The sequence below is a fragment of the Hypanus sabinus genome, chromosome X1 (genome assembly GCF_030144855.1).
Source record: "Hypanus sabinus isolate sHypSab1 chromosome X1, sHypSab1.hap1, whole genome shotgun sequence".
In the NCBI taxonomy this organism is placed as follows: domain Eukaryota; kingdom Metazoa; phylum Chordata; class Chondrichthyes; order Myliobatiformes; family Dasyatidae; genus Hypanus; species Hypanus sabinus.
This window is the reverse complement of record NC_082738.1, coordinates 26,578,898-26,593,116: the sequence shown is the minus strand read 5'-3', so window position 1 is coordinate 26,593,116 and position 14,219 is coordinate 26,578,898. Positions and strand designations below refer to the sequence as shown.

At 42.1% G+C, this 14,219-nt stretch overlaps 1 protein-coding gene across 7 annotated transcripts in view; it reads left to right on the top strand.

Moving 5' to 3' along the window:
• The window catches only part of slc26a10 (solute carrier family 26 member 10), a 142,089-nt gene that overhangs the window by 102,198 nt on the left and 25,672 nt on the right, over nucleotides 1-14,219 (top strand). For all 7 annotated transcript variants that reach the window (XR_009509001.1, XM_059956119.1, XM_059956121.1 and 4 more), the window contains one exon: nucleotides 9,887-9,993. Coding sequence is in view for 6 of the 7 variants with exons in the window: in XM_059956119.1 (XP_059812102.1) it covers nucleotides 9,887-9,993 (107 nt within the window). In the remaining variant the exon portion in view is untranslated. The remainder of the gene's footprint in view (nucleotides 1-9,886; nucleotides 9,994-14,219) is intronic.

Here is a 14,219-nt window from a genome sequence, read left to right as displayed (position 1 = left end):
CCCTCCCACTGGGTCCCCTCCCCCATCCACTCCATCTGTCCATCACCCACTCACCCCTCCCACTGGCTCCCCTCCCCCACCCACTCCATCTGTCACTGAGTCCCCTCCTCCACACAGTCCATCTGTGCATCACCCACTCACCCCTCCCACTGGGTCCCCTCCCCCACCCACTCCATCTGTCCATCACCCACACACCCCTCCCACTGGGTCCCCTCCTCCACCCGCTCCATCTGTCCATCACACACACACTCCTCCCACTGGGTCCCCTCCCCGACCCACTCCATCTGTCCATCACCCACACTCCCCTCCCACTGGGTCCCCTCCTCCACCCGCTCCATCTGTCCATCACCCACACACTCCTTCCACTGGGTAACGTCCCCCACCCACTCCATCTGTCCGTCACCCACACACCCCTCCCTCTGGGTCCCCTCCCCCACCCACTCCATCTGTGCATCACCCACACACCCCTCCCACTGCGTCCCCTCCTCCACCCACTCCATCTGTCCATCACCCACACACCCCTCCCACTGGGTCCCCTCCCTCACCCACTCCATCTGTCCATCACCCACACTCCCCTCCAACTGGGTCCCCTCCCCCACCCACTCCATCTGTCCATCACCCACACACCCCTCCCACTGGGTCCCCTCCCCCACCCACTCCATCTGTCCATCACACACACACCCCTCCCACTGGGTCCCCTCCCCCACCCACTCCATCTGTCCATCACCCACACACCCCTCCACTGGGTCCCCTTCCCCTCCCACTCCATCTGTCCATCACCCACACACCCCTCCCACTGGGTCCCCTCCCCCACCCACTCCATCTGTCCATCACCCACACACCCTTCCCACTGGGTCCCCTCCCCCACCCGCTCCATCTGTCCGTCACCCACACACCCCTCCCACTGGATCCCCTCCCCCACCCACTCCATCTGTCCATCACCCAAACACCCCTCCCACCCACTCCATCTGTCCATCACCCACACACCCCTCCCACTGCGTCCCCTCCCCCACCCACTTCATCTGTCCATCACCCACACACCCCTCCACTGGGTCCCCTTCCCCTCCCACTCCATCTGTCCATCACCCACACACCCCTCCCACTGGGTCCCCTCCCCCACCCACTCCATCTGTCCATCACCCACACACCCTTCCCACTGGGTCCCCTCCCCCACCCGCTCCATCTGTCCGTCACCCACACACCCCTCCCACTGGATCCCCTCCCCCACCCACTCCATCTGTCCATCACCCAAACACCCCTCCCACCCACTCCATCTGTCCATCACCCACACACCCCTCCCACTGCGTCCCCTCCCCCACCCACTTCATCTGTCCATCACCCACACACTCCTCCCACTGGGTCCCCTCCCCCACCCACTCTATCTGTCCATCACCCACACACCCCTCCCACTGGGTCCCCTCCCCCACCCGCTCCATCTGTCCATCACCCACACACCCCTCCCACTGGGTCCCCTCCCCCATCCACCATCTGTCCATCACCCACACACCCCTCCCACTGGGTCCCCTCCCCCACCGACACCATCTGTCCATCACCCACTCACCCCTCCCACTGGCTCCCCTCCCCCACCCACTCCATCTGTCCATCACCCACACTCCCCTCCCACTGGGTCCCCTCCTCCACCCAGTCCATCTGTCCATCACCCACTCACCCCTCCCACTGGGTCCCCTCCCCCACCCACTCCATCTGTCCATCACCCACACACCCCTCCCACTGGGTCCCCTCCTCCACCCGCTCCATCTGTCCATCACACACACACTCCTCCCACTGGGTCCCCTCCCCCACCCACTCCATCTTCCGATCACCCTCCTTACCTGGATCCACCCATCACCTGCCAGCTCTTGCCCCATCCCTTGCCTTCAACTCTTTATACTGACTATCTCCACTCTATGTTCTCAGTCCAGATGGAGGGTCTTGACCCAAAACGTTGGCTGTCCAGTTCCCTCCACAGATGCTGCCTAACCTGTTCAGTTCCTTTCACAGATTATGTGTTGCTCCCGACAGGAAGGAGTTGACCTGCTATAATGTTGCTGAATGACAGAGCAGGCTACCAGGTGGACATTTCCTGCTACCTGTTTTCTATGTCAGATCATTAGATCAAAAGATATGGGAGCAGAATGAGGCCATTCAGTCCACTGAGTCTGCTCTGCCATTCCATCATGGCTGATTTATTATCTCTTTCAACCCCATTCTCCTGCCTTCTCCCTGTAACCTTTGACACCCTGGCTAATCAAGGAACTATTAACCTCTGCTCTTAATATACCCAGTGCCTTGGCCTCCACAGCTGTCTGTGGTAATGAATTCCACAGATTCACCACACGCTAGCAAAGAAATTCCTCCTCATCTCTGTTCTAATGAGATGTCCCTCTATTCTGAGGCTGTGTCCTCTGGTCTTAGACTCACCCACTATAGAAAACATCTTCTCCACATCCACTCTATCTAAGACTTTCAATATTCAATAGATTTCTCCTTCAATATTTTTATTAATATTATATAAATTCCATGAATACAAATACAAAATTCATAGGAATACAAGCAGTATGAATTACATTACATTTAAATCACAGTAATGTGATCACAGGATCCCATATTCCAAACCAATCATGTAGAAAAAAAGATTGAATTATGAAATGAAATAAAATAGAATAATTGTATTTTATTTAAAAAAAATCTACCCCCACTACCAAAATGAGCTGGTTGGTGAAAAATAGAGAAAAAAATTACCTTACCATATAATATTATAATAATAATGGCTCAGATCCATACTTCAATAACAGTTCAAAGATTATGAAAATAACTCAGAAAGGGTCCCCATAACATTAGAAAATCATGTTTAGAATCAGAAATCGAACAACAAATCTTCTCTAGATCAAGGCACAACATAACTTCAGATAGCCATTGAACATGAGTGGGCGAGGCAGCCTCCTTCCACTTCAGCAAGATCGCCCTCCTGGTCATAAGAGACATAAAGGCCAATAACTGCAAATTAGATGGCTTCAGTTTTGTAATACTATCCTCAACAATACCAAACATGGCAGTCAAGGGATTGGGCTTAAAACTAACATTTAAAACTAAGAATCTCAATAAACAAAAATGTTTTCTAAACAGTAACCAAATCCTCAAAGTATGTTTGACCACCACATTGTCAGTTAGTTTACTTAAAGATAGAGGAAGCAAGGCTCCAACTGAAGAAACAATGGAAAATTTTATAACAGAGTTAACGTCCAAAGAAAACCATATAGGGCAATTCTCATGGTTAACGTAATATATCCAGAACGTAATATTTCATATATTAACTGCCCAATAATATAATCTAATATTGGGTAAGGCAAAGCCTCCATTCTGTTTGGTTTTTTGAAGGTGAACTTTATTTATTTGAGGTTTTTTTATTCTTCCATATATAGAAAGAAAATTGAATCCAAAGATTTAGGAATAAAAACAGGTACAGCTTGAAAAAGGTATATAAATTTAGGTAAGATATTAATTTTAATAGAATTAATTCAGCCAATCAGTGATAAAGAGAGAGGCAACCAATTAGAAAGTGCTTTTTAACATAATTATTTAAAGTTAAAAATTTTTCCTTAAATAAATATTTATAATTCTTAGTAATTGTTACTCCTAAATATGTAAATTGTTTTCTTAAAATTTTAAAAGGAAGTGGAATATCAGTTGGTATTAAATTATTTAAAGGAAACAGTTCACTCTTATGAAAATTTAATTTATCTCCTGAGAACTGACTAAAATTAGTCAGTAAACGGAACACAAGTGGTAAAGAGGTTGTAAAATTAGATATAAAAAGCAATAAGTCATCAGCATAGAGTGACACTTTATGAATAGTCCCTCTCCTTAAAATACTAGTAATCTCTTTAGACTCTCAAAAAGCAATTGCTAAGGGCTCTAATGCCAAATCAAACAGCAGAGGGCTCAAAGGACAACCTTGTCTAGTTCCACATTGGAGTTTAAAGGGTTTAGAATTCTAAAGATTAGTAAGAACCCATGCAGAGGGAAATAAACAAAGTAATTTAATCCAATGAATAAAATTAGGTCCAAAATTAAATTTTTCTAAGGATGTAAAAAGCTAATTCCATTCAACTCTGGCAAAGGCCTTCTCCACATCCAAAGATATCACACATTCTGATATTTCCTTAGATAGAGAATGCATAACATTTAACAAATGCCGTATACTAAAATGGGAATATCAATTTTTAATAACCTGTCTGATCATCCAAAGCTATAGAAGATATAATATTTTCAAGTCTGTGAGCCAACACTTTAGATACAATTTTAGTTTCAAAATTGAGTAAGGAGATAGGTCTATACGAAGAACATTCAGTAGAATTCTTATTCTTTTTGAGAATAAGTGAAATGGAAGCTTCGTGAAAAGACTGCAGTAATCTTCCTACCTTGAAGGAATCTGTAAGGGTGGAACACAAGTGTGGTATGAGCAAGGAGGAAAAAGCCTTGTAAAACTCTCCAGAGAATCCATCAGGTCCTGGGGATTTCCCAGAATGCAATTCTTGAATAGCCTGAGCAATTTCCTCCTGGGAAACGGGTTGATCCAATTGCCTACAGTCGTCTATCGAAAGATTAGGAATATTTAATTGATCTAAAAAATTATTCATTGCAATATTATCATTAACAGAGTTAGAACTATAAAATTTAGAATAAAATTCCCTAAAAGTTTCATTAATTTCAAAGTGGTCAGTTGTCATATCCCCATTAATTTTATGTATTTCTTTAACTTGCCACTTAGCTATAAATGGCTTCAATTGATTAGCCAGTAGTTTACCAGTTTTATCTTTGTGAATATAAAATTGACTTCTATCTTTTAAAAGTTGGCTTTCAATTGGATACATTAAAAGGAGATCATATTTAGTTTTGGTTTCAATACGTCTCTTATATGTTTCAGGGTCGGGTACCAAAGCATATTTACAAACCAGTTGTTTTAACTGAATGACTAGTCCATTTCTCTCTTTGTTAGCTTTTTTAATGATGTTTGCAGTATAAGAAATAATTTGACCCTGGATATAGGCTTTAAAAGTATCCCATATAATAAGACTAGATGTCTCTTCCAATGTATTTTCTTCAAAAAAAAAGTAATTTGATTCTTCATAAATTTTAAAAGTCCTTATTGAATAGCAGAGTTAAATTAAATTGCCAAAATCTACTCATAGGGATAGGACCAGGAAGATTTAAAGATAAAAGTACAGGAGAGTGGTCAGAAATAGCAATCTCTTTATATTCGATCAATTGAATCAATGGAATCATTCGATTGTTAATAAAAAAAAATAATCAATCCTGGTATAAGAATGATGGACATGAGAGAAAAAAGAATACTCCCTGTCCGGCAGATGAAGAAAATGCCACAAATATACCACATTTAGTTAGAAAGGATTGAATAAACAAAGCTGATTTATTAAGTGTTGCTGGTTTGACAGATGAGCGATCTAATACTGGATCTAATCAGCAATTAAAATCTCCTCCCATTACAAGAGAGTAAGTACACAAATCTGGCAAAAACAAAAACAGATGTTCAAAAAAATCCTGGATCGCCAATGTTGGGGGCATATACGTTAGCAAAAACAATCAATTTACTGTCTAAACTCCCTGATACAATAACAAATCGACCATTAGGATCCAAACCAACTTTTTGCTGAACAAAGGAAACTGTAAAAATCAAAACTCCACGTGATTTTGCATTAAACAAAGAATGGAATTGCATACCCTTCCATCGAGTAAAAAAACATAAGCTATCACAGCTAAGTATGTGCATTTCTTGTAAGAAAATAATGGGTGCTTTTAACTTTTTAATATAAGCAAACACTTTGTTCCGTTTAATGGGATGATTTCACATTCAAACTAAATAAATTAATATTTTGAACCATTTTAAATACAAATCATCATGTAATTAAAAGATCTGGCCATAAGTTATTAAAACTGGAAAGCAATTTGGAAAGTAAGTTAGTCAAACAGGCAATCATATAATCAACCCAACACAGCTCCCAGAAAGAAATAGGCCCTAGCGTCCCCCCCCCACCCAAAGCCAGAAGGCTGACCAATAGACAGTCAGTGAGCTAAGAACTAAGTTCCCTCCCCAAAAAATCCTGCTGACAGAAACTCCAGTCCTTCAAGGTCAAATATGTCCCTACCAAGACACAAGATAAAAAGACAAATAACTCAGTATTCAAAAATATAAAAGGGTCAATTTAAACAAATTTGAAGAATATATTAAAATAAAGCCTCAAAAAGGGATATAATAAAGAAATATCCAAAAAAAGACAGTATATGAACAGCCAAAATGTAAGCTTATTTCAAATTTATAATCACAGTAGAAAAAATTGATCAACTATGAAATATAAGTTTTAGACTTCAGCCTTCAGAAACTCTTTAGCATCTTCAACCAGCTTTATTCTTCTTTGCACTCTGTTCTTCAAAACTATACTCAGACAGGCGGGAAACTGAAGGGATGGTTTAAATCCTTTATTAGAAAAATCCGACATTACTTCTTTATATTTCATACGGTCAGCCATAACTTCAGGCGAATAGTCTTCCACAAATCTGACCTTGTAACCATGGAAATCGATCATTCCTAGTTGACAGGTATGGCGAATTAAAAGGTCCTTAGTACGAAATTCATGAAAACTTAGAATGGCCGACTTGGCTCTCGCTGCCAATGACAATGGCTTCGAAGTCGGCGAGTGATATGCTCAATCGAGCTTCAGCTCAGAAGTGAATAAAACAGGGAATAACTGTTTCAGAAAGTTTCCAAAGACCGTAGGGTCAGCGCCTTCAATTGATTCTTCAAGGCCCAGAATTCGCAAGTTATTTCTCCTGTTTCTATTTTCTACACTGATCATCCTTTTCATCATTTTTTCATTGGATAACTCTTTGCAGAGTTTAATTGTATATTCAACATCCTCTTCAAGTGACACCAGCTTTGCAGTATTTTCCTGAACTCGATTCTCATGTTCAGTTAAAGTTTATTGGATTGTATCCAATTTGCCATGAAGTCGTCGAAACTCCTCAGAAAATTCCAATTTTTACCATTTAAGGAAGTCACTGATAGAATCCAAAGTGACTGGGAATTCATCTTCTCTTTCTCTTTCTTTTGCAAAAGCTTTTGTTCTTTTCCCAGGCATAATAGAGCAGTATTAAAGTATTATAATAAGGTTTCAGGAAAAAAAAACTGGTAGGAGACAATAAAGTAAGTAGGGTAGGGGCAATCTAAAACAATGTTACTCAATATGCTGCCAACAAGGCTTTATATTCAATAGATTTCAATGAAATCCCCCATCATTGCTCTAAACTCCAGCAAGTACAGGCCCAGAGCCATCAAACGCTCCTCATACATTAACAGTTTCATTCCCAGAATCATTTTCATGAACTTCCTTTGAATCCTCTCCAATGTCAGCACATCCTTTCTCAGATAAAGGGCCCTAAACTGCTCACAATACTCCAAGTGAGGCCTCATAAAGCCTCAATATTACATCGTTGCTTTTATAATGTAGTTCTCTTGAAATGAATGTGAACATCGCGTTTGCCCTCCTTACCACTGACACAACCTGCAAATTAACCTTTAGGGAATCATGCACAAGGTCTCCCAAGTCACTTTAAACCTCAAATTTTTAAATTTTCTCTCTATTTAGCAAATAGTCTGCCCTTCTATTTCTTCTAGCAAAGTGCATGACCATACATTTCCCCACACTATATTCTACCTGCCACTTCTTTGGCCATTCTCTCCAGTCTGTCTCACTCTTTCCACAGAACCCTGCTTCCTCCGCCTATCTTTGTATTATCAACAAGTGTGGCAACAAAGCCGTCAATTCTGTCATCCAAATCATTGACATATAAGGTAAAAAGCAGCAGTCCCAACACTAACCCCTGCAGAACACCACTAATCATCAGTAGCCAATCAGAAAAAGCTCCCTTTATTCCCACTCTTTACCTCTTGCAATTTAGCCAATGCTCTATCCATGCTAGTATCTTTCAAACCGTGGACTGTTTAATCTTGTTAAACAGCCTCATGTGTGGCACTTTATCAAAGGCCTTCTGAAAATCCAAGTACAGCCTTCCTTTCCTCAAAGAATTCCAATAGCTTTGTTAAGCAAGATTTCCCCCTTAAGGAAATCATACTGATGTGGGCCTATTTTATCATGTGCCTCCAAGTACCCCGAAACCTCATCCTTAATAATAGATTCCAACATCTTAACAACTACTGAAGTCACGCTAACTGGCCTATAGTTTCCTTTCTTTGGTCTCCCTCCTTTTTTAAAGTGTGGAGTGACATTTGCAATTTTCCAGACCTACAAATGCCTCCACAGTTCCTTCAGCTACCTCTTTCAGAACCCTGGGGTGTAGTCCATCTGGTCCAGGTGACTTGCCTACCCTCAGCCCTTTCAACTTCCCAAGCACCTTCTCATAGTAATAGTAATTGCACTTACTTCTGCGCCCTGACACTCTCAAACTTTTGTAACACTGCTAGTGTCTTCCACAGTGAAGACTGATGCAAAATACTTATTAAGTTCATCTGCCATTTTTTTTATCCCCCATTACTATCTCTCCAGCATTATTTTTCAGTGGTCTGATATCCACTCTAACCACTCTTTTACTCTTTATGAATCTGAAAAAAAATTGATATTCTCTTTATCTCAATGGCTAGATTACTTTCATATTTCATCACTTCTTTCCTTGTTCCTTACTTAGTTGCCTTCTGTTGGTTTTTAAATGCTTCCAAAAACTCTAACTTCCCAGTAGTTTCTGCTATATTATATGCTTTCTCTTTTGCTTTGATGCTGTCTTTATCCTTCCTTGTTAGCCATAGTTGTTTCATCCTCCCATTAGAATATCTCCTCTTTGGAATGTACCCATCCTGTGCTTTCCAAATTGCTCCTAGAAACACCAGCCATTGTTGCTCTGTCATCATCTCATATCCCTAGTGCCTGACACTCTTGAGCCACTGGCATTCTGACATGCTGAGGAAACGTCCTCTCTCCATGTAGTTTGTGTTCTGCGAGCCATATTGTACTTCTGCGGTGCATTTTGTAGACGGCACAGACCGTGCACTGGTGGAGGTGGGCACAGGTTGTGTGCTGTTTAGGGCAGTGAATGGGGTGCCGATCAAACAGGCTGATTTGCCCTAGGTGGTGTCAAGCATCTTCTCACTTGTTGGAGCCACGCTCGCCTAGGCAAATAGGAAGTGTTCCACCACATTCCTGACTTGAACCTATTACAGACTGCAACAAGGCTTTGCGGTCTTAAACGCAAGAGGTTCTGCAGATATTGGAATTGCAGAGCAACACACCCAAAGTGCTGGAGGAACTATCAAATGATCGAAAAATGAAGAGCAATATAGGAAGGTAGGGTTAGATTAAACTTAGAGTGGGTTAAAAGTTCAGCACAACATCATGGGCCAAACTGCCCGTACTGTGCTGTCATGTTCTAAAAAAACTCAACAGGTCAAGCAGCATCTATGGAGAGGAATAAACAGTTGCTGTTTCGGGCTGAGACCCATCAGGAGAAGATGGTGACAAGATCTTGGAGTGCCACTCATCAAAAGATTTACAGTTATATAGCTGATACAGTTGAGTTTCTGGTCAGTGGTGAATCCCAGGACACCGGGGGATTGGCAAAGGCAAAGTCAATGCCACTGAATGCCAAGGGCAGGTGATTAGACTCTCTTATTAGAGATGGTCATTACCTAGAACTTTTGTGAGGTTAATGTTACTTGCCGCTTATCAGCTGATCCATTGTACTTTACTTTCATTTACCTCAGAGAGAGACTTGAGCTTGAATTTAGTGACTTTGCAATTCTCAAGGTGCCAACAACAGTGAGGCATAGTCACAGACGTGTTTGTTCTCTGTTTCGTAGAGGGCGTTTTGAGAGCATTAACGTGCAGTGGCCTACTTGAACACCTTCGTCCAGAGCAGATCTTTGTAACTGTGCATGATGCTGTTGTCCACTTGGAGCAAGTCAAGGTAACAATCTTTTTCAAAAGTGATTTTCTCCTGCTTTAGTCTCCAGAGATTAAACCATCCGAAAACATTCCACAGACATTCCCACAGCTGGTTGAGTCCAGAGTTCAACTTGGATTTTAGTCAGCCTAAGGTCAGGACTGCAACTCAGGCACTGAACTTTGACTTCTTTCTGACTGGAAAAAAAGATGCAGTTGGCCTGAGGAATTTAGTATTCAGTGAGGGATGACCATGGCACTGAAAACAAAGGTGAAAATAGAAGATGATAACAAACTAGCAAGACAGCAGCTTTATTATAATTGTAAAACAAGATCAGTAAAAGTAAATTTGGGCCCATTAGAATCATGCAGCATAAAGTATACCCTTCAGATGACCATTGACCACACATTCACACTAATCCCATCTCCCTGAATCCCATCAACTCCTCCCCCCCCCCACCCACACACTAGGGGTTATTTAACCCATTCACCTGCATGTCTTTGGGAGGAAAGCGAAGCACCCAGGAGAAGCCCACAGAGTCACAGGGAGAACATTCAAACTCCACACAGGCTGCACCAGAGATCGGGATTGATCCGGGGTCTTTGGAGCTGTGAGGCAATGGCGCTACCTGCTGTGCCACTGCGGTGTCTCTTACTGGCAGGGACAGTAGAGATTATGTTGTGGTACAAGGCAATGGGAGAGACAGCAAGCAAATAAGGATGGCATTCTGTATCTGGTAGCAGCAAGGATCTGTGATGGAACCTTAGAGGGCTATAATTCTTGATTTAGAAGAATGGTCAGTGTAATTTATCTAAATTCATTCACAACACTACGGTTCAAAGGTTCATTTATCATCAAAGTAGGTATCCCTATCCAACTCAGATTCTTCTTCTCCAGATAGCCATGAAACAAAGAAAGGACATGGAAGTTGTTTGGAGAGAATCAAACACAACCCCCCATACACACACGAAAAAGAACAGCACCCTGATTATCAACTCCCAACCCCCTCTCTCTCTGCACAAAACAGAACGAGAACATTGATCCCCAAACTACCCCCCCCCACACAAAATATTAACAGAGTGTAATAAGAACCTCAACTCCCAAATCCCTCCCCTCGCACAACAAAATGGAACCAGATGATAAAGTAATTCTGACATGGGTTAAGATATTGTACAAGAAGGTATCTAGTGGAATAGATTGTAAATAAATGAGAAACTATCCACTTAGATAAAATAAAGGACGATATTTTTCCAATGGTGAGCGATTGATAAACTTTAGGGCTCGGAGGAACTTGGGTGTCCTTTGTGCAGAAATTACAGAAGATTAACACGTAGGTCCAGCAGGAAATTAGAGAAGCAAATAATATCTTAGATTTTATTATAAGGCAGTATAAGAAGAAAGGGGTCTTTCTGTAATTATATCGGGCCTTACTGAGACCACAGCTGGAGTACCGTGTGCTTAGATGTACACAGTACAGGTTCACCTGACTGACTCTTGTGATGAATGGATTGTCCAGGCAGGAGAAATTGAGGCGATAAAGGGAGACTGGACCCATATTTCCTAGAGCTTGGAAGGCTAAGAGGTCGTCTTATTTAAACATATAACTCAAGAAATTCTCAGCAGCAGTGAACCAGCAGCTCTCACTGTTTACCTACCCACTTAACCAATGCAGATTCCTTCTTTAGAGCTACCTTGTGAAGGCCATCCTGAACCTTTCTGATGAGGCCTATGCTGAGCACAAGGCTATTGACGGAATGTACTTGTAGGAGTACTGACAGATAACAATCACTTAGCTGGCTGTCAAAACAATGGTGTTGAACACGTGGAAATGTTTCTGAGTATTTTTGACATCCAAAAACATCCAGAATCAATTCAAAACTAATTTCCTGCTGGGCCTACATGTTAACCTTCTGCACTTCAATAATTAAATGTCAAAATTAAAACACTTAAGTATTTCAAAACAATTAAAGTTAATTAATTGAAAAGACATTAAGTTCCTCATACTTACCAGTTCTTCTGCAGCCATTCCTCTCCCTTGAAATGAACAATTGCCGTTCCTAGCACGTTCCTAGAAGAAGACCGACTTCTTCAGTGTTAGTTATGGGAACATGCTGTTGTAGTCCAATCACAGAGTGTGGTCATCAAAGTTGCAGTGAACACAGATCAGAAAGCAGTTGACTTCTATGCTTGTGCTGGAACCTCAGGTCCCTGACAGAGGAAAGTGTTGGCAGCTCCACAAACATCCCAAGGAGCTTGATAAGGTAGAGCTGGGAGGGTGTTTCCAGGAGAATCTGGAATTAGGGGAAAGGGTTTTCAGAATAAGCTATCATCCATTTGACTGTGAGGTGAGGACGAATGTTTATACTCAAAAGGCTTGAGTTCTTAACATTGAGTTCATAACATTGTGCATTGCTTGAGTTCTGTGTCCCAGGGAATTGTGGGTTCTTGGGGATTGAGTTCATTCAAGGCGGAGATTGATTGATTTGTATTTTATACAAATAGGATTGGAGTATTGGCCAAAAGGTTAGCTGTCAAGATGGAACCTCAGCCATAATCTTATTGAATGCCACAAGACCCTATTCCTGCTTCGCTTCTGTATACATTGTCACCCATATTGTAGTGTGAATGTGAAGGTCCTGGAGAGGGTGCAGGAAAAATTCCAGGGATGTGGATTTTAGCTCCAAGAGCTAAAAGACCTCGGAGAAGCTCGGATTGTTCTCCTTGGAGTGAGGATGTTTGAAGGGATATTTGTGCCGGACCATAACAAGTTTAGGTAGGGTTTATAAGTAAAAGGTGTTCTCATTAGCAAGGGGTTTTGGACAAGAGACAGGGACTGGTGGAGAGGGGTGTGAGGAAAAACTGTTTTTACACAGTGAGTGGTGGTTACCTGTGTCTCCTAGGGTGCACAGGAAGGTTATCAGTAATTTTCAAAGGAAATCTGATTGACACTCGGAGAAATACACCTGCTGGGATATATGGGTAGAGCTGGAGAATGGGATTGAGTGGATTTGCTTAGAAATCTGGCATAGACGTGATAGGCCAAGTAGCCTCTTTCTGTGTTATAATGACTCTGTATCTGCAGATTTTAGAGTCATGAAGTCATACAGCACAGAATTAGGCCCTTCGACACACTATGTCCATGACAATCTTTGTACATTAACCCCAATTGTCCCCATTCAGGCCGTATTTTTCTAAAGCCTTAGGACCTGGTACAATGTATCCCAATAAAGAGAGATTCACTTGAAGGGTCATATGAGGGCATAAGTAGCTCACTCTAAAGAGAGTGATGACTAAAACCTCAGGTAGCATTGACTTGTCTAGACTTTACTTCTGCAGATAAAATAATCTATATCTGTCTAATCAGTGATCAGTGCTACAAAATATGTCTCCGATGATAGAAAGTGCCCAGCCAGCTGGCACTATGGCTTACCTGGATGACACTTGAAATCTAGTCATGAATTCTCTGGAAATCCCAGGGGAGTAACTTCGACTAAACCTCCTCCAATATCCCCACCACCCTTGATCAGCCTGCCCACTCTTATTAAACCTGCTGTTGGTTTCCATTGACCATTAGGCAACATTTATAATCCATTAGCTTTTACCTGAGAGTGTTATGTTAGAGCTAGCTATTCCTGATGTCTGGACATTAAGATTATTGAGTCATAGTGTCATACTGTAGACACAAAGCTTAGATTAATTGGTACAAGGATATAGATACAACACAGATACCACACAGAAACAGGCCCTTCAGCCCGATTCATCCATGCCAACCATGGTGCCCATCAAGCTAGTCTGAATTGCCTGCATTTGCCCTCAAAATCTTTCCTATCTATGTGCCTGTCCAAATGTCTTTTTAATGTTATTATACCTGCATCAACCACTTTCTCGGGCAGTTCATTCAATATAATCGCCACCTTGTGTGTGAAGAAGTTGCCCCTCAGATCCTTTTTAAAGCTTTCCCCTCTCACCATAACCCTGTGCCCTCTCGTTTTTGACTCTGTCTCTGGGGAAAAGACCTTATGTACAGGACTCGTGATTGTAAGCACCTCTATAAGGTCACCCTCATTTTCCTACATTCTAAAGAATAAAATCCTAATGGCCAACTTCTCCCTTTAACTTGGGCCCTTTAGTCCTGGCAACAGTATTGTAAATCTCTGCACTTTTTCCAGCTAAATCACAATTTTCCTATAACGCAGCAGCCAAGACTGCTGTAAACACAATACTCCAATTGCAGCCTTTATTCTGGCCTC